The 26,186-nt window shown below is 43.9% G+C and overlaps 1 protein-coding gene across 1 annotated transcript in view; it reads right to left on the reverse strand.

Annotated features, from left to right (window-relative positions):
- Window positions 1–26,186, reverse strand: part of dlg2 (discs, large homolog 2 (Drosophila)) — a 221,853-nt gene that overhangs the window by 188,096 nt on the left and 7,571 nt on the right. The window contains 2 exon segments of the mRNA XM_064351137.1: window positions 4,157–4,219; window positions 8,321–8,466. Of these exon segments, the coding sequence (XP_064207207.1) occupies window positions 4,157–4,219; window positions 8,321–8,466 (209 nt within the window).

Raw genomic sequence — 26,186 nt, forward strand, 5'->3', positions numbered from 1 at the left:
TGCAGCTCCTCACAGAACAGGACTCTTATTACAGCTCTCATTTGCAGACACGCGGTATCATGGTCCCTCGCACAGGAGCGTCTGCACTGAGACCAGCGGGCTGGGTAAGCTTTTCAGCAGATGGAGCCCCAAGCTGCTTTTCCTGATCATATTAGAGAGCGAGAATGCTTTAACCGCATTTGCTGTCCCTTTGCCAAAAGACTAGTCGCAATAATTAGCGAATCTATGCAAAAGGAGAGCTTGGGACTTTAGAATGCTAGGCAGGAAGGCAAAGCTTACAGGCCATAGATTTGTTTTTCCATCAGCAGTGGGTTTGGCGTTACCCTTCACACGACTTTCAGTTAACAAACACCAGAGCGAACGAACAGATTGGTCAAAACAACACTTGAGATCTCACGTTCATAAGAATTTTCTAAACAGGATGTGGAAATGCTATTTGCCCTGTAAAATAATCAAGACAGAAGTGTGACTGGAGGAAAGGAGTGAGATAATATTTCTGGAGAGACTGCAGTGAAGTGGGAGTCTAGTACAAACAGAGTAGCATCATTGCTGCATTTGCATTATAAGCATAACAAACTAAAACTAATTATTTTGCATGAAGTGGGTGAGGATATAGAGATTATACCCAGGATTATCATAGTTTTGAGGTCGATTTCTGTTATTGCACCAATCCAGACATTTAAAGACTAAAGACTCCAAAACCCATTGAGTCTAAAGGGGGTAAGGTGATATAATCATCTTATTCTGGTTCCATGCCCTTAGACGACGTCTCTTCCTCCTTCACGGGGTTATTTAATCTCATTTACTTCGCTGAGCTCCTCATCCACCAAAGACTACATAGCTGTTTGCTCTCCACTTCTATTCTCATGAAACCAGAAGATAACAGGGGAAAGAGTGGGGTCTCCATTTGATGGGGCCATGGGCAGCTGCATCTCACTCAGACCAAACCCCGCACTCTGCCACGCCTCGTAAAATATGTTCTGGGGACACCAGCAGGTGCCCTCACCTTGCCTGACCCACGACCAAATCCTCCCGTGCTCTGGGAGGGGAAATCGCACTAGGCCCTTGAGCAGAGCCCCTTGTATGCAGTGCAGGTGTCTAGCCAAGGGCTGCTGCCTGTATTTACCTGCGGATACTGCTATAAGGACACACGATGACAAGAACAGGCCATTCAGACCATTTAGGCATACCACTTATGTACAAACCAGAGCATCCAATACTGCAGCAAGCCTGCACATGACTACCCAAAAGGGGCTCCTCCTCTACTGCACGGACCAGTGAGCGGTTCTGCTCATCCAGACCCTCCTACATTGAGAGCCGTGGCTCTGTATGTGCCAGTGCTCTCCGGTTCGTCTCCTCCACCACCATGTTATTCCCAAATCCCACATCGCCCCCTTCCAAATCCCCCCGTTCCATCCTCCCCAGACAGACACACACACACAATAAATATATGTACACACACATTCACAAATACACACGTACACATTACACACGCAGAGACACACGTGCACACGCCCACATGCAGACGCGCACACGCAGATGCCTCTGCCAACAACTGGCTCCCACCTACACCCGAATCATAACCCAGGTCCTGGCAGACACAGGAAGCCACCTACTGCGTCTCCACCACCATGTCATCTGCGCACAGGAAGTCCATCGCCGGTGGCGACACCCGGAACCGCCAGCACTCCCACCCGCCAAAACCCAAGGCTCCCTGCAGTCATCCGTACTGTCAGAGCTTTTCACTTTCTTCGTGGGATGCAGTCCTGCACTGCCAAAGCTGTGATCCCCAAGCAAACCCAGAACTTAAAACATTGCCCTTCAAACCACTTTGAGTTTCCACTGCATGACATTAAGTACTGTTCCTCATCTGACAGGACAAGAGGAAATGATTAGAAGCGATAACAGCAGTAGGGTGAATGTATAATGGTAGTGCAATTGATCTATCAATAATTTAAAGTCCTTAAGTACTGCGTGTTCTTAGGCAACTGGATATTTCCACATGTAATGCAAAATCTAGCAGTCCATTGTTCCTCTTCCTTGCCATTAATAAGCACATACATTATACATCAAATTCACCAAATGATATGGTCATGGCTGCCTCTCTGAATGTAGCTGCAGTTGGCAGGGGAATAGGCTTGTGCCCACAGGTTTGCAGGTTTCATTCCAATGCAGGACACCTATTATATCATAAGTTAGGCACTGAATGTGAACAGTTTCAGCAAATATCAGTGTAAAATGGAAAATGTGTTGAAATATGAGCTATATTAGCCACCCTTACCAACAACATGCTAAGCAAATAAACAAGGCCGAGTTGTGTTTCATACTTTCTTTTTCGGAAGTAAGGGATAACTGAACACTGCATTGAAAATTCCGTCGCCTTTGCCCTGTTCGCAACGGGGATTCAGGAAGCCGAAGACCAGCCCAGGGTTTCAGCAGGAACAGTGACTGCACAGGCAAGGCAACGTGTGCGCCGCGTTTGAAATGTTTAGAGCCTGACTTCAGCGCACTGCAGCGGGTGGTAAGGAGGCAGGGAAAGGGCACAGCTGAAGCGAGGTGGCTGTGTGGGAGGGACGTGAAAATTAATGCTAGTGCCGCCACCGCGCAACGAGGGGGGCAAAAACCTGCAGGTTTCTTACAAGGCCCTGAGTTACATAAAGACAGCGCTCACAAAGCCATCAATGACAATGGCTGCCTGCTCTGCCCCCAATGCACGGTGCCAGCCTCGTGGCACCTCTGTCTCTCTGTCAATACACGGGTCTATTCACAGTCCACACACAGTGCCTCCACTTCACCCACTTAATTCCTCTACCCCTACACATCAATTACCCTCCTAAGCTGTGGACAACAGCCTTCTGCGGTTTGCACATTGCTATCTGTTTGCCTGAAGAGGCTTTTTATCTACTGTGCTCTACTTTCCCTCACTTACACACACACACTCAAATTTTTCACACAGGCCTACTCACACTCTCACACCCGCATGTATGCACACACACGCACACACCTTTTTATGGCAGTGCTCAGGAATAGCTAGGTAATTGCAGCCATAACCAGGTTTGATTCTCATGTGCAAGTTCAGATGCTTATCTTGAAATAGGCAAGATTTTTTTAAAAGTGGAAAAAGTCAGGTATGCAAGTTACTAATCAGTATTCCACTATCCAGTAGTATCCATTATGATCTGCACAAAAAGCCTCTTATTTTCAAGGCACATTTGTACCGTGTTTGACACAAATGCATGAAAACTTTGATGTCTGCCCAAAGGATGATGGGAAAGCTGATTCTCTTTATGCTGGTGTAAACTTGCGGGGTGGGAGCTTCACCTACGGCTACAGCAAAAGCCCTTGTACGCACGCTTGCCGTGAGTTCAATTACACACACAGCCAACATATTCTAACTTAAAGAAGTAAACAGAAATGTAACAAAGAAATGTAAATACGGCATCTGATCTCCAACAAAGCCAGTAAATGAAGCAGGTCAGCTCTGGACTTCGTCCAAATATGTTCCAGATGAAAACACAGCAAATGCTACACAAACTCCCTCCTGGCGCCCCTGACCAGCCTGTTGCCGGTACGCGCGTGTTAATTAGATCTAAACGGAGAGACGGCAGATGTGAGAGCCCAGTACAGCACAAGCGTAGCCACTGGCTTCCGCTCTCTCTGGAATCTCTGTCCTGTTTGGAAACGGGCGCGGTCCATCACTGTACGGCGCACTCTCCTGCATCTCTCCGTTTTTACAGCGCCGGCTGACCGGATGAACGCATAAAGCCTCCATCTGCACCGTCAGACCGCAGCCTAACCGCAATACCTGCACTCTGCCGCATCAATTTTGCATGCCGCAAGCAATCTTCTTTTTATTTTATTTTTTTTTATTTTATTTTTTTTTACAATGCTCGGCAGCATCCTGTGCATCAGACATTAAAAAAAGATCAGCTTCCACTGGTCATATATTTTAGTGTATTACTACAGAGACGTGCCAATGTGACAGGAAAAAAATCTGTATTCCTGGTATCAAAAGTGAAAAGCAGCTTGTTTTTGACACATTGGGTGCCAGGGTTTGTTTTGTCACTGATGGTGGTATGAGATGATCCGCTTCAGATGGGGTGCAGCTTGTATTTCCCACAATCCCGTCTGCCCCCCCCCCCCCCGCAGCACTCACCTGCCCGGCGCTGTTCTCGGCCTGCTCCATCCCGTTCTGCTCCGAGCTGCTCAGGTCTCGCGACTGCAGGGGAGAGAACACGCCGATTAGGGCCTGTCACACCAATGCAGGCCACATTAAGGGGTACTGAGAACCGTTTCCTAAAAATCTGACCTGTGCTTTACGTCACAGCATTCAGATACCCAGTGTATGCAGAATATTTAAGGAGCTGGAAAAATGTTCAGTTGGTCAACATAGAACACGTTGTTATTGCTTGGTTTGCACAACTCAATTGGCCATTGTGTCATTTTTTCCCCTCACCTATCCAGTCCGCAATAAGGGACAACATGAGTTATCTTTATGACAGACGATGTAAAGTGTGTTTACTGTACTGACCTATTTTCAGTGGAAATTAAGTTTGTTTACTGAATCCAGCCCCATGTTTGTTAACAACTCCAAATGGAGCAAATGGGGAAAAAAATGTGAATAAATGCTGATTTTCCAGTCATGGAGTAGGTGACAATGGCGACCAGCAATTACAGAGTGAATTCTGCTACATTGGATAATTACAGCACACTCTCTAACTCAAAACAGCTGTGCCACAGCACTATCCAGTTCATGTTTGAAACATATCTTCCACAACAGCCATATACCAGGACGCTAAATCGAACACATAAATAAATATTACAGACAAACAAAACTATTTTGAATTAAAAATCCGAATTCAAGTGAGGTTTTTTAATGTCCAATAAAATACAAAGCTGTGATCAATTCAACAATTAAAAATATTTTCATGTGGTGAAAACAAGTTGAAAGTCAAAAAGGCATTTGGTAGAACTCAGCTAGATCAGCTGAAATAAAAAACTGTTTATTTAGGCTTGTGCCCATAAATGTCTTCCTGAAAGTTTAACAGTCAAAGACAAAAGCTTGGTTGGGATTAACTGGGCTTTGTTGTCATCTATTAATCCAGTGACTTTACCAGTGGGCAGCACCGAGGGAGCAGCCCTGCAGCCACACAGCCAATGAGAAGGGTGTCAAACAGGAAGGAGGGTGACCTCATTCCAGGCCTCCCTTCCCATGGGAACCGATTAATCCCTTTTAATCCTCTGGCACTCTTCTAATTCACCCGCCCATGTGCCACCTGCACTGTTCTTACTGCTGCGAGTATACACGGGCGACCCAAAAATGACACAGACATAGGTACAGTTATAGCACCGACATGAGCACACAGGGATACGCTCGCTTCTTTTCCTCTGTCTTTAACCGATGGACAAAACAAAATGGGACCAGAAACACTGAATCTCCGATAACGACACAGTTCCCAAAAGGAGCACGTGGGTCTTTGTTGTCTCCAGGTTGACACTCGAACGTCCCTGCAGTGTGAGTGACGAATTACCAGAAACTTCAGCCTCTCAGCAAATAAAGAAAAAAGTCATGAACCAGCAAGTGGTGATTTACTCTAAAGATGCAGTCACCTCCAAAATGATTGGCACTTGTGGTAAAGGCTGAAAAAAGTCTACAAGTCTCTATGTTTTATATTCCAAAAATATGCGAAATTAACAATTGTCATAATTACTGGTAGCCCTGTTGGAACTTTTTGGCCATACATACTAGCATCAGAATTAGTATGTTTATGCTGAAAATGACATCATGCCTACGTTACAATATGGCAGTGGCCTTTGACGCAGGACCAGGGGTTACAAAAAAGCCCCATAACATCAATGTCAAGGTCAATGGAATCATAAATGCTTTCAGCAAGAGAATGCGCTCATACCTCAAATCAACCAAGAAATGGACATCTGACACTCAAAACTGATTGATAATGTGTGGTTTGAATTACAGGGCAGTCCAAAAAGCACAGACTGAAGGATCTTAAAATATTCTGTATGGTGGAATGTTCAAAGATTAAAGATCACCCCCACAATATGTCCAACAATCTCAGAAAGCACAATGAAAGATGACTCAATAGTGTTACTCTAGCAAATTAAGTGTGCACAAAGCACCGAAAATGGGGCTGCCAATAATTTTTGACACCTATCTTTTTGGGAAATAAAATGTGTTAATTGATGAAAAAAAAACATTTTTCTCAGCAATTTATTATTATTATTTGGAAAAATACAGTTTTGCCGTATTTTGGAGTGCAATTTTCAATGTGACTGTATGTGCACATACACGCACACACTTGCAATTCAGTACAGTTCCTGACCTGTCAAATAATTTAATTTCAAGCATGAATGCAAAACTAAAAAGTACTAAAAGACAGTGCCTGATTTGCATACTGACTTCACTTCATAGAATTTCTAAAGTTTTGATCTCATATATATATATATACCTTAGCATAGATTCTACAAGTCTCTGGAACTCTGTAATGTAATATATGAATGAGACTGCAGAACAACTGTAATGCTATCAAAACAGCAGAGAGCCTCTCCTGAAATCACCAAAGGATATTTTGGGGTAGAAGTTAAAAATTACATTTACAAATGGGAAAAAATAAAGAGGGACAAACAAAATGAAACAGCATGTGAAAATGAAAAGAAATTGTCTTTTAGAAAATGCATGGAATGAACAGACTTACAGAGGGGAATATGCCTCTGAATCAATCACAATGGCTTTTCTTTTCTCAAAGAACTAGTTTCCCCCTAGTGGAAGGATAGGAAAGCAAAGCAACTCTCCACATCAGTCTCCCTCTCCCTCTCTCTTTCCCTCATTTTCCCCTGCAGGACCTGCTTTACAGATGCATACAAAATAATTTAGAAATCTAGCCCTGAGGTAAAAAGACAGAAGGTTCTGCTGGCTGAATCTGTACGATTTATCCATTGCACTCAGACCCTAATTGCCTCTTCAAGGCTCTACACAGATTGAGCTGCTTACAGCTCAGAACACCCCAAAAGTTTCAAAGTTTGAGGACAGGATGTTCCAAACAGTCCCCAGCCATCTCTATTATTTCCCTTTTTTCCCAGCATACACAGAGACGAGGCACAAATCGCCTGTGCCTTTAACCAATAGGAACCGGCTTCTCTTTGACTCAGTTTCCCAGTCTTATGGTCATTTAATGACTTGCCAGCCGAATGAAGCATGACCCATAAATCAATAAACTGCGAGCCTGTCCGGAGGGAAGCCGTGTCTCGAGAAAGCGCTCTTCCTAGGCCCCACTGCCGTTGCCTGCTCCCGGCTTACCAAAGCGGCCGAAGGAGTTTGCGGCAGCTTCGGTGAGGGTTTCTAGCGCTTAAAGACATCCAATCATTGCAAAGAGCCAGCAGAAGCTTCCATCAAGCGCAGAGGGCATCGCAGCTGGCCCCTTCTACCATTCAGGCAATAATTATGGCTACAAAAGCTTTTTAATAGTATTCATGTCTTCTGCCTTTATATATACAGCATAAGCAATCTCTGGAAGAGGAAAATATCAAAGGCAACCTTTGGTAAAGCCCTTTCTTTAACTGTAGTATTTAAATTCAACGGTAGTGCAGTGCCCAGCTCAGTTCCTTTACTTGGAACATTGGATGCCTGTTCGTTTTGCATAGATACAGCCCAGGAAAAGGCCTCAGGCAGCTCGTCTCCACTGAGCAGAATGTCTGCCTCTGTAGAGTCAGACAAATCTTCACTTCCACAAGACGTGTTTTACATTTCATTTACGTTCTCATTATAAAATTATGTATTATATCCTAATACTGCAATTTACAATAGGAAATTGAGATTTACAACAAAATTGACCACCTGTGACAGAGAGACATTTGAGCACTAGAAAAAAATTAAGTTGTGGGACTGCAGGGTTGAATCCAAAAACAGGGACTGTGTCTCACCTGCTCTAGTACACTAATATTGGATATTCAATATTAATTTGTAGGCTGCATGTCAGTGAGTTCATATCAAAGTAAAACAAAAGGGCTTATATCTGTACTTGAACACAGATGAACGCTATTCCGGGCTGCTGTCTAAGATTTTGATTAATTCCGCCAAAGCTCCATGTAAATTACAGATCAAATATTCAACTTTGGCAGCAAGGATTCTTGCTATTCTCATTCTGATCATCAAAATAACTCCTACTGATGTAACCTAACTCATCATTACTTGTCTGGTAGAAATAAAAAATAAAAAAAAAACAGGCCAACGGATCATTTTATCATTGTTTTAAAAGCTTAACTGTGACACAAACTCAGCATTTCCTTCCAGCGACTCACTCACCTCATCTCCTGGGCAGGGGTGCTGTAGGATCACGGTCGGGGAGCCAGCTCGCTCCCACTTCTCCGCCATGTTATTGACTTCCTCCACCTTCTCCTCACAGCTCTTCTGAGTGTTCAGCAGCGTCACCTCGTAGAATTCCTGAATATCTGTGAAAGGTGGAAAAAAACAACCCGAAAATAAACAATGATTTAGTGGTAAATCTGTTAGAGAAAACTCAGAGTGTAATTGGGCCAAATGTCGCTCTTTGTCAGGGGAAAAAGGGAATATATACCAGAAATGAAAAGCCAGGATTAGTCTTTGGTTGGCCAACGCACCAAACATGCACTGTGCTGAGCAGAAATGGTCTCTGAGCTTTGTAACATGTGGTGCCATTAGTTAAATTGATTGTAGGCATGTAAAACTAGGCATTAACTAAATAAATAATTTCATAACCCCCTGTAAATTTTCACAAACACAAACATCAATAAAATCCTAACTTACCATAGGTCTGACTGTCGCATCCTGTATATGCAAATATGGTTTGTAATGTTACACAGCTACTATAGCTATACGTAAATGTATCTTCAGCATTATAGATACATATGCCTATAGGTTATTGATTCTCTTAAATGTATGCAAAGGACATTTCAAAAGCAGACATAGTTTCTATTTTTTGCTGCACAGTAACTCTCTATGTTCAAAGGAAGGGAAGTGGAAACCTCTCCTATCTGAACCATAATATTATCCAACCACACACGGGCATCCAGCACTTCCTATAGCCTATATGGTTTTGTGTTTTTATTGTCTAACTACGGGTAAGAAAGCCAAAATGCTAATTAAATTGGGCTATCCCTTTAAGGGTTTTCATACACTGTAACATCCAATCAACTGAAACTGAATCTAGTGAAAGCTTTTCTCACTGCATCAACACATTCATGTTACTATTTTGGCAACTCCTACTTTAGAGAAGGAGAAGGAACTGAACTTAGCATCCCGCCCTTCAGTCAAACAGTAGCTCCTTGAAATAGAACAGACTTAACCTAGCTAAGAAAAACCAAATGTATTCTGGCATAAAGCATCTTCCTTGACACCCTAAAATCTCACAGTGCTTCTACGCATCTATCCAAGAGTCATTTTTGCAATCTGTGTTTGAAGAGAATATATGTAAATACATGCCATGTATATAAGATCATTCCATGTTTAATATGTACATATATATGTTTATTCATACGCATACACACACACACGTGTATGTCTATGTATGCATTAAATGAACGAATGAACAAATAACACCCCTTTACATTCAATCTAAGCAAACTATAGACTTCTGTTTTGACAGGTAGGAGAGTGATGTGTATTCCCCTCCTTGGTAAAATTGTGCAGCATATTTCAGAATTTTCAGACAAATTAATGAGTAAAACAGAGTCCTAAACCTAGGAGTTTTACATTGTCCGGGGCTGCTCTTCACACAAGAGGGTCCAAAAATCATGGAGAAAAAGATCTTTTTTTTCTCCCAGTTTTTATGCTCAGGTGCATCCAACTGAGTTGAGCTTGTGCAGGTCTCAGCCCAGCCAGGTTAGAGAGTGTGAGGACTGCAGTGATGCTCTGTAACGCCTCACTGCCATCACAACTGTGCAGAATCCAGCGTGGCTATTTCTGCTTCTGCTTTAACACAGCATGTGATTACCGCAACTGCGGGGTCTTCATGAGAGAGAGGTAGAGAGAGAGAGAGAGAGAGAGAGAGAGAGAGAGAGAGAGAGAGAGAGAGAGAGAGAGAGAGAGAGAGAGAGAGAGAGAGAGAGAGAGAGAGAGAGAGAGAGAGAGTAAATTTACCGTGTCTCATTTCATCTTCACTGATGTGTTTATGCACTTTCTTTTTTTAAAGGCCCGGTAAATCTGACAAGGGTGAATGCACCTCTTAATTTAATAAACTGAATTGCTAGGTCCTGAACATGAAATGTTTCCCATTAGATTATACAAAATATATGTTAACTATTAATCAGAACAACTTTCGATTTGAATTAGGGGATGTGACAATTCTTTCAAAAGCCCGTGACCATTACCTGCTGAACTGTATGAGGTACAGCTGTCCACTCCAGGAAAACTAACTGTGTCACATCAGGAAGGGAAACTACTCTGCTAAAATAAAAGGCCTACATTCTAAACATGCTTTTTGACTGAGATTCATTGAGCAATTGCACTGGCAAATTCCTGTCATAAGAGAATTTAATAAGAGATTTCCTATTAAATATATTTTAGGTCAAATCGATATCTTACTTTTTAAGCTAGATCAGTTCTCAATATCAGTCAATCAATTTCCATGCAGAAAATGTTGTACCAAATTAAGTTGAATTGGTCATAGACAGTCCTGCTGACTCAAAGTCAATGCAAACACACACGCAAAGGTAAGATATCCAGTCCAGCACACCACAGTGGCACTGCACAGAGGCACACAGGTAACTCCATTCCACAGGTAAAGGAAACACTTAAGGTTTTAATGGCTAAATGGTTCACTGGTGGAGAACCCTTAAACATGTTTCGGTAAACAGTGAAAATGGATACTGAACAAATTGGCGAGTAAATACATTTGTAAATGTAGGCTATATAAGTCACATAAAATAAACTAATTAACGTCTACTAGCTGATAGCACTGTACATATGTGCTTGGGTAGTTCAGATGAGCAATCAAGTATTCACAAATAGGCAAGTTAAAATAGAAATAGATAGGCTATATTTCAATATAAATGCAGTTGCCCTAAAAAGAACTAATGAAGAATGATACTAAATTGATAAAACATTTCAGTAATACTAAAAGATAGCATTAACCTGGGAGATATGCAGCAGCCATTTTGCACCAGAATGCTCTCAAATCATCAGCTGAGGTGAAGAAGGAAGGATATTACTTGGCTAAGCTGGGCGTGACAAAATGCACAAATTAAGACAGACTTTTCACCAGGTCATATGGGAACCTCCTACAATGTGAAATTATACTACTGCCAAAGCATCTTTAGTAACTGCGGTTAAGCCAGGATCTCAGGTGAACACCTTATCTGAATGATGGCACCTCCTAAAGCACGGTGTCCCCATCACCATACTGGCAGCACTAGTACACTTGGTCCAGAGGTAAGACAGCCCTCTATCAGCCCACCAACATTACTTTCGGCACACAACTGGGAGGCCATCTTCTTAATACCAAACCCACTGCAAGGGGGATTATAACAAGAGCAGCTGCAAAGTTCAATGCAACACACTGCAAGGGATTAACTTAACAATCATCAGAGTTGCACTCATAGGAAGTAGAATTCACAACCAAATATATTTCAAAAGCAATGAATTAAAAATGAACAACTATGGTGCATGACAAATCACGAAGGGTATTTTATGGTGTATCCCGTCGGTAATCTCACATAATATTTGCACAGCCTGGCTCGAGGAGGTGGAGCTTCAGAAGCAGGATATTCCCTGCCTTATTGTATAGCTGTTTCTCTAGTAGATGGGAGGTCTTGCTTACCCAGGCAGTTGGGTAAGCTCTCTAGTCCTCCCACACAATGGATGAGCAGCTCAGCTGGAGGACTGATGAGTGGACTCAAGCAACGGCTGCTCCAACACATTTTGGAGGGCACAAACCCTAGTATGCACCCTCCTGAGACTTTTGCTGCAGTGGGACAGAACTTATCTTTGCAATGTTTAAAGGATAAAGAGGGATTAAAATGTTTCACAACCTACTGTGTTTGGACCAGCCAGCCAGTTGTTTTGAACAAAACAACTATCAACCTCCTTTGCATTTGAATTTTCATTTGAGCTGAAGTGTGACAGGTCGTATAAAGAATTATGGCTTGCAGGAGACACAAAAGAAGACTGTACAGAACAGAACAGGCTGTCGAGAACAGAACAGCTCTTGTTCTAAAAAATTTTTTAAAAAAACCTTAAAGGAAGGTTTTCAGGAATACAGATCATTAGAACTGCTTTCGAGAACCAGCATATATACAATAATTTAATTTGGTTTTCCTTCTCATGCCAGTTTGGAGCAGCTTAACAATACTGCATCAAGGGCCTTTGAATAAAAGCAATGTATCAAGGGCCACTTGTGTAGCAAATAAGAGGGCTATATCTAAGAGAGATATCTGGAAAGTGCCGATTTCCAAGGAATTTCCTGTGCACAAGACAGAATTCAATATTCATAAATACTGGTTTTTGTGACACGTCAATCAACCATAAACCCCAACAATTATGTGACTAACCACTACTATTTGAGAGATAAAGAGTAACTGTCATTGGAAAAGGTATGTACACTCAAGACTTTGGACAGACATCATTCCTTTAGACCATGCTGGTTACACTATCAACATAGACAGATAAGCTAGGGTGACAGAAAACCACACCCATCTTGGAGGATGTAGAAGGCCACATCTGAAAATCTGTGGTTATGGTCTGCAGTCCACCCAGGCTGTGGGATAGTCATTATTAGGACAATTAAAATGTCATTATGCATGAGGTCAATGGTGTACACAATACAAACATACAATGGAGACAGAACCTTAAAAGTGCTAGTGCTATAATTATGTTACATACACTTCTCATGAATGTTTTCCCAAAATACAAAGCAGTTCTCAAGCATGAACACTATCAAGCATTAAGTGAGAGCAATAATAGGAGCTGAAGAGTACTACAAAAATAAACATATTACCAAAATAGTACACTATTTTTTATTTTTTACTTTCAAATTATTGTTTTCCAAAACTAAAATTTCATCTAGATTTTCAATGAATCAAGACAAGCTACCAGGCACTGAATGATTCCACCGAAACGGTGACTTACAAGTGAATGAACTAAACTAAACTAAACTGACAAAATGATCACCAGTTTGGGTTAGGTTTCTCATTCAATGATACTACCCAATTTTTGTCTGTGAAAAAGCCTCAGTGGTTCAACAGAATAACTATTCAGTGTCCAACAATGGGCACTGAGTACACAATCCATTACTGCAACAGGAAACCTGGGTCCCATATCCCCAGAGAGAGGCTGGATTTACATTTAAATGAAGGTTAATGACAACAGTCCATTGGTATTCATAACAAGGTCTGCTAACAAACATCAGCTCCCTGCCCTACCCACAAGACAATGCGGACAACTCTGTCAAGCTTCGTTCAAAGTTATTTATTTATTTCCTCATAGATGGAGTGAAGCTACCAGCTCCAAGCTTTGATCGATCCATTTTTAGATTAACTCCTTAGAGAGAGAAAGAAGAAGAGACAGAGAGTAAGAGGGAGAGAGCGAGAGCAAAAGAGAGAGAGAGAGTGAATGTGCAGAGACTTCAATTTATGCAAATCCTCTGACTCACAGGACTCTGAAGCGGTACAATAGAAATGCTGGATTCACAGCTTTAGCAACATGTATTCAAATTGCGACTTCTACGTCTGGAGCTTTCCTCTCTTTCAGGATCATGTGCAGAAAACCAACACTATATCACAAATGCCTTTCTCTACCTCCTCAAAATGTAAATGCAAAATATCAAGAAAGAGAGATTAGTTTCTGAACTTACACTGAAGCAGAACTTCCCTGGTCTCCATGGAAATGTTGACAGCAGCCAGTCCCTTGAAGCAGCACGGAAAGGGAGAGCCAGATGCCTCCACTACCCGCATCTGAGCAAGGGCAGCCTAATCCACCAGAGAGGCCTCCTATTCACACAATACCCTCGCGCCCCGGGGCAGCTGATTTCTAATTCGGTTCTGGGTCTGCAAATGTACTTAGCGCTGCCACGCTCTTCCAACTTTGAGATGCTGATGCCTGACTACCCCCTTTTATTTTCCCACTCCTGAATTGTTTTTGGAGCCAAAGAGGGTGTCTGGAACAGGCCTCCTCTTAAAACCGCCTCCCTCCTCACTCCTCGGGCAGCTGGTGGGTGGGACTAAGGCAGTTGGTTGGGGTTTAGGACCTGTAGCTGACCAGTGAAGGGGCACCATTGTGTCTATGAGGACAGCACTGCTAATTGGCCTGTGTCAGGAGTGGGCTGGTCACTCATTCTGTAGGGGGTTTCATCTTCATCAGGAGCACACTGACATCAGCATGGGAGGGGGGTCAAACACTGCATCTTCTTCCAACTTCAAAACTGGGGGGATTCACTCAATGACATTTGCTTTTAGTTAGATGGGAAAGATAGCAACTGCAAATGGCAATGTAAAAAATTTACACTGGAAAACAAACACTTAAACCCAGTAGGCACCGCAAAGAACAATGTTAACCTACCAATGAGTTTCACAGAAAAATCACTCCTAGCTTTTAAAAAACAAATCTAACATTGAAAAAATTCAAAGTGCAAGGAAGTTCTCTGTAATTTTGGCATAAAAAAGAATCAGCTCCAGTTTTTATCTTTTTGAAGTGAATTAACCACAGTATCACAACATAACAATGCCAAAAGACCAGAACCCTGTGAATCCAGCCGCAAATAAAGTGCTCAATAAGGAGAACGCCCCTGTGGAACAGCTGCGCCATTATGCCGCCGTTCTATGAGATCAATCAGGCAGGAGAGCTGATGCTCTGAGGTGGCCGTAAATGGCCACGCTTGTACGAACAGGAGAGGAGGAGGAGCCAACGCTGTCAATCCACTCTGAGTGTTCTGAGAGGATCACAGGCACGTTTGCTCTTTAATTCCACAACAGACTTAAGGCGGCACCGCCGGTGACTTGTGACCATGCACTGTGCTGTGCTGCAGCAGAGACATTTCTGTGTCTTCGGGGGGAGACGGTGCTGAGGGCTTGCCGGGGCGGGGGGGGGGTTCCCAGGGGAGCGCAGCCTCAGGCGCGTCCGAGGGCCGGGCGAGTTGGTGCAGCACAGGGGAGGATGCCAGGGCCCAGCTGGGGAAAGAACAGGTGCAGGCAGGGGAGGGGGTGGGGACAGCTGCGGCGGAGGATGAAATGGGAATCAAGCGCACGGCCATGTGACCGGTGGGGGTGGGGGGGGAGTGGGGGTTGTGCGACGCGCTCCACTGAGAAACCACGCCAGCGGCCCGGCCAGGCATTGAGCGCTACGTCAACAGATCGGGCCCGGGAGCGGAGGGCAGAAAATGCGACGCGCACGAGCCCCCGACGTGGCATTTCCCGCTGCAGGGCGCACGCAGCCAGCCGACTCAGCCTAAACTAATCAATCACCGCAGCTAACCTGGCTGAGCCGCCACACTCGCTAAGGCACGGAACGTCAACAAAGAAAGAAACAAACACGTGAAACAGGCCCATAAAACCCTGCTCTATTAATCTCGATGAGGGTACAGCCCTGGCACGATTCCGGGAACAGGAGCGAGACACGCTTATGGGCTGCGCTCCTCTTTTAATAATCAGCCATGCCGTCCCGCTCTGGGACCTAGCAGGGCCTGGGGCGGCTCGACGCAGGCAGGGACGGGTTTGGCCCAGAACGTAGCGGACGGAGGCGTGCTCGGCTCGCTTAGCTGTTCTGAAACCACCATCGCTGCTGCAGGGTGAGGGGAGAACCTATTCAATTACTCCACATTTAAGGCCCTCATTTTACAACCATAAGGAGGGCCTGAAGGGCAGCGTATGGGTCATGTGGTTCATCACAGTAACTTTGGTTTGGTTTTGATGGATTAGGCTGTAAATACATTCAGGAGGTCAAGCCCTGCAATGAGAAGGCGGCACTACCAGCTTCTCTTTATCACTACAAATGTATTTTATATTATTATTTTTAAGGAGAATAGACAGTCCACCCTCCTTTTGTACTTTTTGCTTTGTTCAGAGAGGAAGGAAGCAGAGAGGGCTACTCACAGGAAAGGGATGACAGCTCAGAAGGTGCCACAGCAGGAGATCGAACCCCTGCGACTCGAGAGTCAGCCACCCTACAGACCGCACCACATGTCTCACCACAATAAATGCCTCTGAAGCCTGGACAACCATTTCATTTCACCGACTCAGAGCCCCGAGTTCTAATACAAACTATAAACTTTTTTTTTTTTAAAGGAGCAAGTGCTCAGCAGGCAATTAATGACTGTAAAAACGGGATCAAGGGTGGTGCAGTGTCCCTCCAGTACTTAAAAGGAAAAGCTTTCAGTTAGTAACTGCGCTGGCCCTGATTTGAAACCTGCTGTTGATAACGTTATTTAAACACAATTAAATTAATGGCGAAGCGCAGATCCTGAAAATCCCGCGGTCGCGTACACATCACGCACGCGAGCGTCCCCCTCCCGGTGCGGAAAACCACTCGCGTTCCAGTGCGACTCGCACCGGCCATCTGTTTGGCCAAATGGGCCATTTTGTTTTTGGGTAATCCAGAATTAGCACTTCTTCAGAGATATCGTGTTCACCCGCATTAAGTTGAGCTCCACACCTCCAGTAGATTCTGCTGCAGGAAGTGCCAATCGAAGCACGTTTTCAGCCAGCGCGCACGAGGACGGACGAGGGAACTGGCTCTGTGGCACGATGCACGCAGCCGGTCCATTGCTACCATGGCATATCGGCAGCACAAGCTGAGTCAAGCAAAATAATCAAATCTCATGACCTGGAGACAGAAAGCACGCCCAGACGCCAGCCACTTCCAGGAGCAGCTCTCAAAAACCAGGTCTAATACGTCTCCATCAAGCCTACTTATCTCTGTCCTCCATATGGTGCAGGAAGCAGATCAGCGCAGCCGGTCATGTTACAGCATACTGTGGATATACCACAACATCAACTGCTTTCACCGCTCTCTCTAAAGGTACAAGTCTATGAGAAGCCCATTAAATAGGGTGTTTTATGACAATATCCCAAAAATGTGTTCACTTTCTGCCTCACTACCCTACTGCAGTGCGGCAACCATTTACAACTTTGGTAAGTGTGCCCAAGAATTTACAGCATGGTTTAAGAATCGGAGTCTTCCTCCTTTAATTGCAGTTAAAATTATGCAGACACATCTGAAAACTGCATAGTTGTACTCTTTCCTCTCTCCACAAGCCTGGGAATAGCAGCTATGATGATGAAATGCCAACTACTGTTGCCATAGATGAGTCAAGGACAGTGTGCCTCTTACTGTTCAACTGATCTCTGCCAGTTTTTATTGAAGTCTCGATGCCCATCTTCGGCCACAGACTGAAAACCCACCTGTTCACACTGAATCATCAGCTAAAGCTGCACTCCGGGATTAGTAGGTCTGCCTATGGTGCATCTAGTGCTGTATCCTCAAACCCTGTTTCTAATTAAGGCACCACATGCTCAATCACCCTCTTGCACCCAGTAAAGCACTTAACATTATCTTGTAGGTTTATGTACCGACTAAAACTACCCGATGTGACACCGATGACTCAACACTTTTGCAAGCTGCTCTGGAACAGCGTGCCTCCTCAGTGCCTAAAAGGAAATGTAAATGTGAATCTGGGACCACAAGGGGGCTACAAGAAGGAGCTAAGCTCTGGACTTGGAGGTCCCGTGGCACTGCTCTGCCCGGTGCACAGTGTCCGAGCTCGCTTATGTACCTGCTGAAAAGTAAAGGGGTATTGAGGAGGCATTATTTTGGTCACTCGCTTTTTTTGAGTTTCAGAACCTTGCATTTACAAACTTCTCTGTAATGTGTGTTCTGTGAAAGGGCCCAGGAAGGGGTCAGGTGATTCATCGATGTTGTGTCACAAACAGGCGCTAGTTTAAGTCTGTGGGTGAACTGGAGAGGAGGTTATCTCTGATGCAGACAGGTGGCACTGTGCCCACACGAGCGAGTCACGCCAGGACTGCTGTTTTTAAGGCTGCTGTTGAGAGAGAAGCTGCAGAGATGGCAGATGTTTGTCTCATAAGGACACATTCACCTTGTGTTCACACAGCTGCCACTTATTCGTTATTCCACTTTATTCTCTTTATGCAAACCATATTTTCCCTTCCAGGTACAAGACAGCAGCTGTTTTCAGGCAGATTTACCAACTGCGTTTCCATGGCAACCATTACACTACAACTCAGCAAATGCTTTTATCCAAGGATTCTACAGCTTGTCTTCACACAACTATATCTATAACATTATCCCAAAAGGAAAGGATTGGTAAAAGATGGTCAGGGGAGCCATGGGGGGGGGGGTGGGTCTTCAGTTTGAGTTGGAAGATGGGTGAGTTTACTGCTGTCCTGACAGTCGTGGGAAGTTCATTCCAACATCAAAGGGCCAGAACAGGCAGGAGACATGACCCAGAAGCGCAATCATGATGACGGAGGGGTGAGGCACCCGGAAGTAGCACAACAGAGGGGCCTGGTTGACGCATAGGGACATAAGCACACACACATGCGCGCACACCCATAGGCGCACACACACAGACAAACGCACGTACGCACCCACACATATACACGCACGCATGCACACACATATGCACATGCCCACGCACACACGCATGCCCAGAGGCACGCACGCACGCACATAGGCACGCATGCACACACACACGCACCGCACCCACACATATACACGCAGGCATGCATGCACACACATACGCACGTGCCCATACACACATGCACGCAAGCACACACGCATACAGACACACGCACCCACACACATACACCCATGCATTCATGCACACACATATGCATGTGCCCATGCACAAACACACATGCACGCAAGCCCACAGCAGACCAGCATCTTTCTTTCCCTGCATAAATATTGAGGGTGGGTGGAGGGGGCTCTGTGGTGTGGTGCTGCTTTGTGAAATCTCTCCAGGGGCTGATTACTTCGCTTTACTCTCCTTCCCACAGCTCGATCTCCCCCACAGTGACAGGGGTGCCAGCTAATTGGTACGTTTCCAAAGCCACTTCAATTATGTGGCTGTTCGGCACAGCACTGCATTTCCACATGAAGCGTTTCACCTACCCAGAAATCCCAGAAGCCACAGACATGACTTGTTTTCGCTTTACAGAACTACTGTGAACAAACAGCAAATTAAATACAATATTATTACAATCAGAAAATTGCCCATTGAGCCATTAACTTTCAGAGTGAAATAGCTCTGCATACAGGCTTGATTAATTGATCCCTACTGGAAGATGAGCTGACATCATTAGCATGTTGTTGGCATGCCATCAACAGCAAAATCCAAGAGAGAAAAATCAGGAGAAGGATTGCTCGGAGGCCAACCCAGCTGCAAGCCCTGGGTATTCCTTCTCACCACTCAGAGTACTGCTAGACATCTGGTGCAGTGAATTAACACAAACCAGCCTAATTAAACTGCAGTAGATGAACACAGGAGCAACGGGTCATTTCCAGGGCTCCAAGTACGTGGTTATAATATAAAATGCAAGGACTGTCGTTCCTTTACATTTTCAGTTTACAATATTTTTTACTGTTTTTATCATTACTGCATCACCATTAAAACCAATATTGCATGTATGCGGGGAGTATATTTACCAAAAAAAAAAAAAAAGAATAACTATCTTGCTGAAAGGTAAATGTATCTCTGTGGAACCAGATCCTGTCATACACATCTCTAAGGTTAGGTAAGGTATCCCTTAACCTAAGACAATTATATTTTATGAAGTGCATAGAAACCAAATACTACCTTGAAGCAAGATCTATGTACTTTCAAAACTATACATTTTTTATTTAAAAAATTAGATCTTTCAAGGTGTTAAAGGTGCTTTCAAAATCCAGTGTTTCTGAGAATCAATACAAGGTTGCAATCATTTGGATGAAAAGCATCTCCTTCTGCTTGTTATGTCAATGCTCCATTCAGTGACACAGAAAACACAACTCAGCACACACAGAGAACCAGGAGCACTGCTACAGGCATCATCGCCTGCATGGCTGAATGCAAACTATTGCCAGCGACACTCCCAGGTACTACAGGATGCAGAATTTGCACATAGCTTCCCGCCATGTCCTCCATTCTGAAAGAGGCAATCATGCTCTATCAAAGAGTGAATTGCCTGTCAGAGGCCTTTGGGAGTGACAGAAAGTGAGGCTGGGATGCCAGACACGCAAATCAACCCAACAAAAGCTGACAAGATACCCCACAGGCTGGGGATCTGATTTACGCCATGGCCTCTTGAGGGCCCTCCCAAAGACCTCTGACCCATGAAGGACAAAAGTTGGGGTTATTGCGTGTCTGTCCTCAGCCTCCAATTTCACAGTTCAATGGTGCAGTGCAAAGCACACTGGACTTCATGGAGAGGTTCCCTTTGAAGAAAACAAGCCCAATGCAAGCTTTGACCTGCTGGGAGCATGCTCAGAAGAACTTTCTCATCCATTTTAGAGTCTTCTAATTTGGCCAGCTTCAAGTCTGAGAATCTAGGCTTTAATGATAGCTACATCTAATCTCTCACCAACTTCAGTCAACAGAAACATTTTGCTTATCCTCACTGACCAGCCTGAGAAAACAGAAACTATTGGGCCAATCTTCACAGTAAACCCAATTCCAAACACACATGCCAAGAACCAATCAGCAATCAGGCCATCTATACTGGGCTAACCTGAAATGACTAATATAAATATCACTTTTGAAATCACAAGAACAAAAATCTAGAATGTTTTATGCAAAGTAATTAGAATCAAGGCAATGAAAACCAATGTAGTGATCCTTCAAACTGGAAAGCTGAGCACAGCCTTGACGGACTGATTTTGACCTGAATGATCTGAATGAATGCAGAGGCGTATTAGATCAGTGTTCTCTGTACTACTGGCTCCCATGGCCGGGCTTGTTCCTGAGTGGTCTGGTTCAGAGGAATTATGTACCTGGAACAGAGCCGAGAGAAGGAATGAGCGTGTGCCACACAGCCCTGGCCTCCACCCCCACCCCCATTCCCCTTCCACATAGATAGTCAACTCCTCTCCATTCCTCAGTCAAACTGACAGGCAACAGACTCACCTTCAAAATGAATGAATGTATGACATAAATACCGGTGCCTAGTACCATATTACAGTTTTACCCTCTGACATAAAGTATGAAAAGGACTTCAGTCAACGATACACTTTTTGAAACAGGTTTTTGCTGTTTCAAGAAAAGCAGTCTAAAGAAAAGTCAGTCGTCACTTTTAAACAAACATTTATCCATTTGTTGTTAATGGTGGGGAATAGGTAGAAGAGATAATTTTATATCCAATAATTTTATATGGTCTAATGAACCTTAATTACCACACATAAAATGTACTGCCCACAAAACAAGAGACAAGCTCCTATTTATTATAACCTTGCCAAAGTCATGTCGTGTCGGCCAATTTCTCACCCACGTGTAGCACACAGTGAACTTGACTACGGAGCCTAATGATTATAATTTGGCGTTTTGGCTGACCCATAAATCAAAAGTCATATGAATTAATGGAAGTAGAATTACCCATTTTTCCAAAAAAAAAAACAACCCAGGATGTGGTGTGAAGCAGAGCATTTCATGAAATCCCAGGTGGCTTTGATGCCCCCAGCCACTTGTCAGTGACCACTGGCTGTTTTTCAGCCAATCGCCTCTGTTGCCATGGAAACTAGCTCAGACTGCGGTTCTTACATCGGTTTCTGAGGACCAAGGCGTCCCCCTCTTCTAAACCACGACTGATAAAATCAGCAAAGTCTAACAGCACTGACACTAGACACACACAGAACAGAGAGGTAGAAAAACACATTTTCTTTCGTCTGCCAGTATTTCAGCATTACTTCCTAGCTTGTGACAATGGGATAATGAATACGACAAAGGTACCTGGAGTTTTAACTCTCCTTGGTAGCCACATTAGATGATTTAATTGTAGCCCTTCTATCTTTTATCTTAAATATATTCGTGCAATATCACTTAATGATTGACTATATCATTCATTACTTTACAAAACAGATTTGGATATTGATAACTTTTCCCAGAGATATTCCATTTGATTTAGCCAAGAAGAGGATTGTGCTTTTATTTAATGTCCTGCTTAATTTAACTAACGAGCTGAGGGGTATATCAACTAAAAAAATATCAAATCCAGATTGTGTTGCTTACTGTGCTATAACCTACCCAAATATTTATGGATGGTAGAACAGCACAAGAAAACATGAAATAGATGGAAACTAATGAAAATAACGTTAGGTAGGAAGTCTCGTGACCGGGAGCAGCAGATTTTGGAGAGTGTGGGTCGACGCTGAGTCAAGACTACACTGGAGATAATAAACTCAAACAGAAAGGCCACGGTCACAGGTAATATCAGTATTGTAGGTGTTGCTTGACGTGACAGAACATATGTCAGGAGAAGATTAAATAACCTTAAAAGCAGGACCAAACAGAAGTGGGCTTCCACTCAACCAGGGCATCCGGAATGTGTAGGGCTCCAACAATCAAGCAGAGACTCAATGATAATGTAATGTAATCTACAATCCGGAAAAAAACTGTGCAACAAAGTATCCGACCACAGCAAGGCATTTGGGTGTATGTCAGAGACCTCAAACTCCTGGATGGCCACTGTGTCTGCTGGTTTTGAGTGTGCTCCTGCACTTAAGTACTTCATTTAAGTCATCGATTGGCTAGAGAGTCCACACACCTTGCTTCCAAGGCCTACATTAGCTGAAATCACAAAAATCACAGAAACCAGCAGAGACTGCAGCCCTCCGGGACCCCTGGTGTATGGTATTCACACTACTGAGTCACACACTGGAGATAGGCTAATTAAATTACACAGAGTTACAAACACGGTTATTTGGCTTTGTTTGCTGTGTACATTCAGTAAATATGTTTCACACAGCCTATGCAGAATGACATCATTTACAATGCCATGAACTAATCACCAATATGATTTATCACCTTGGAGAATTCCATTATCACTGGCTTTCAGGCAACATTTAGGGGAGCTGTCTGAGGTCTGAATTTGAACATAATTTATATTCTACAGCTATGTTGGCTATGGGCCACAATTCTAACTGTTACTACAAACAGGTCTTAGAGGAGGAAGGGATGTGACACTAGCTCACACATATACTGTAATGCATTATGTTTTCAGTTGCTAAACATGACATTTCAGCAATCAGACCTAGCTTCATCTCTGCTCTGACATTCTGCATTTGAGACTGCACCCCATCTCAGTGGTCACAGTGCAGATGTTCTTTGAACTCAAAAATTAGGCTAGTCTTTGTGTGAACTTCTCTGAACGCACAATTAAATTTCACACCTGCTTATCTGATTAAGCGCTGATTCACCAACATTAACTGGAAAGCTGCCTCTCATTTCTATAAAATGGATTAATTCTGTACAGAAATAATGGCCAAAAGAGCCATTCAGCTAGAGACGAGATAGATTGACTGAGCAGCCAATAGACCTTTTCCATATTTCTTGGAACAACTTCCTGCCTCAATTCAGTTCAAAATGAGCATATCAGCACTGAAGTGGATGACACTGATGCAGTGGTCACACGTCTACGTGTGACCCAAACATGGCGGCTGCTGATGTACGGCAGGATTGCTTTCGTTTTCGTAGTTTTGATTTGCTTGTGTGTGTGTGTGTGTGTGTGTGTGTGTGTTATGAGTGTGCCTGCTTGTATGTGTGCGCCTGAGCATGTGTGTGTGTATGTGCATGTGTGCACGTGCTTGTGGGGGTGGGTAAGCACGCCTACGCAAGTGTGTGTGTGTGCATGTGTGTAGTTCAGCTGTACTGTCTGTGCATCTAAAAGTCAAGCGTTTGACCTTTCAGTTGATGCCTTGTAGCATAACTCCGCTGTTCATTTCATACCCCGTTTCACAGGGTAACACTAATGCATTAAGCTAGAGTCTAATCTGCCATATACTCTATTTTTTTCAGATAAAAAGCGTCCATTAAGAGGTTAAAGCACACAGTTCTGAAGTGGAATGGGTTGGGTTAAAAGGAAAGATGACATCAGTATGTTCTATCAGACCAAACTGAAACCAAGGTGGATATCCCATGTTGTTTTCACACAAGGCCTCAAAGGAATATGTCTGTTAAATTCATAAATACTAACCTCTATAACATAAAACAAGCAAACATTCATAAAATATGCAAAATTATTCATGATCTAAATACATTTTTTAAAAGTGTGCTGCAAACTAGCAAACAAGCATCTAATGAGTATCTTTTTCCAGATATTTTTAACAAAATGTTTTAAAATGTAATAAATACTACAATTTAATGTCAAAACCATGTAAGCTACACAAATATATTTCACCATTTCTAGATCCATGACAGCGTTCTTCAATTTCATATCACACAGCTCGGAGTGGAATGTTTAAAAACAGAGAGCTATTCAAATGAATTGTCACAAGATGGCGCTCTTCCCTTTACCATTTCAAATCTGTCGCATTAAATAACAACACAGGTTTAGTTAAAAGTAATCATAGGGGACAAGTTTTTGCAATCATTTAATGGACTACTGACCAACCCCCCCCCCCCCCCCACATAATGACTTCATTAAAAAAATGTCAGTGACTGTTTCATGAGACGATGTATAAAAATAAAATAACATGTAAAGAATTGGAAAACTTGAAATTCTTGAGGTCAATACTTTTTTTTCTTATTTTTTACTTTACACATTTTCAGAAACCAGCTGCAGTGTCAGACGTTTACCTGAGGAAGTGCAGGTGATTAAATATTGAAGGTACGTGACTGAAGTAAACTTGGCTTGAACCTGGTATTTGGACACAACTGCAAAATCCCAACCAGGATCTGAAGCAGCCAGCAGGAAAAAAAAGTGAGCAATGCATTTGCGCCACTCCGGGTCGCAGCAAGTCTCCCTGGCCTCATTCAAGCAGTGTGGCTCACACACACACACACAGAGGAATTCACCCAGGCGCCACTCCACCTACAGATCCCAGCTAAAGCGTATAACCATCAATTAGGGAAGAGGGAAAACCCAGTACTTCCTAACAGAATGGCAATAATGCCCAAGAACTGATTTGTGGACGAGGGGGAGGGTTTTAAGGTAAACTCAAACCTGACAACACAGTGGGATACCATGAAAAGGGCTGAGTCAGACTCAGTCTCGCTTCATTACAGCTGCTGAGGCAGCACACAGACACACACACACACACACACACACAGAAAAGGGGTGGGGCCAGGATTAGAACAAGGGCTCAAACAAACCTACAGGAGGACCAGATTACCCGTAGGCACAGCTGACTGCTGCAGAAAGCCCATCTAATCTCCCTTTACCTGCGGCGCGGTCCGAGGGAGGGAGAAAGCCTGGAGCTTTCTGCCCAGCACCGGCGCCACGGCGCCCGTGTATGAGGCCCTCTTTCCGGGGGAGCGTCGGCGGTCCGTCTCCCTTCCCGGGGACTGCACTCCCGAGAGAGCAGGCATTTAATTACCGCCGCAGGACGGGACTGGGCCGTCTCCCAGGATGGGACATCAGCGGGACGGGACAGCGCCGACGCGGCTTCCCCAATAAGGGAGCCCGGTGGCCGGGCTCGCGCGGCTGACAGTGACAAATGGAGAACATTAGGAGGCTCTGTGAAACAAATTGGCAGTCTGCGGCTGGGGCCGCGATCGCGCGTCTGAACTCAAGCCTCGTGTATCAAATGGATTCAGATGAACAGGTGTGATGAGAGCCACTCTGGCAAACGCATACGCAAGCTGTGGCTCCCTGACAGCAGACAGCGTTCACTTGCATATTTGCCGTGTGCAGACCTCTCTCGACAGCTGCCCTTTTTAAAAGACCCTTTTTAAAAGACACTACACAAAAACGGCGCGTGGAATGCTGCCAAGGGTGAACTTCGAAGTGCTGAGGGGAAACGAGGACATTCCACCTTTGGGTTCAATACATATTTCCAGTGTGATGCAACACTGCAATCATTAATGTTTGTGTTAATGCTTTGCGTGTACTTCATGATGGAATAAGAAAATTACATCCAATCAGTTCTTTATATAACTACATCAACGCACCGAAAAACATGACAGGCAGTAGCTACTAAAGGGCACTAAATATATATTTTACATTCATTTGCACAGCCTTTTATTATTACCAGTCTGACCAAGCAGATAAAGTTT

The sequence above is a fragment of the Anguilla rostrata genome, chromosome 9, assembly GCF_018555375.3.
Source record: "Anguilla rostrata isolate EN2019 chromosome 9, ASM1855537v3, whole genome shotgun sequence".
Lineage (NCBI taxonomy): Eukaryota > Metazoa > Chordata > Actinopteri > Anguilliformes > Anguillidae > Anguilla > Anguilla rostrata.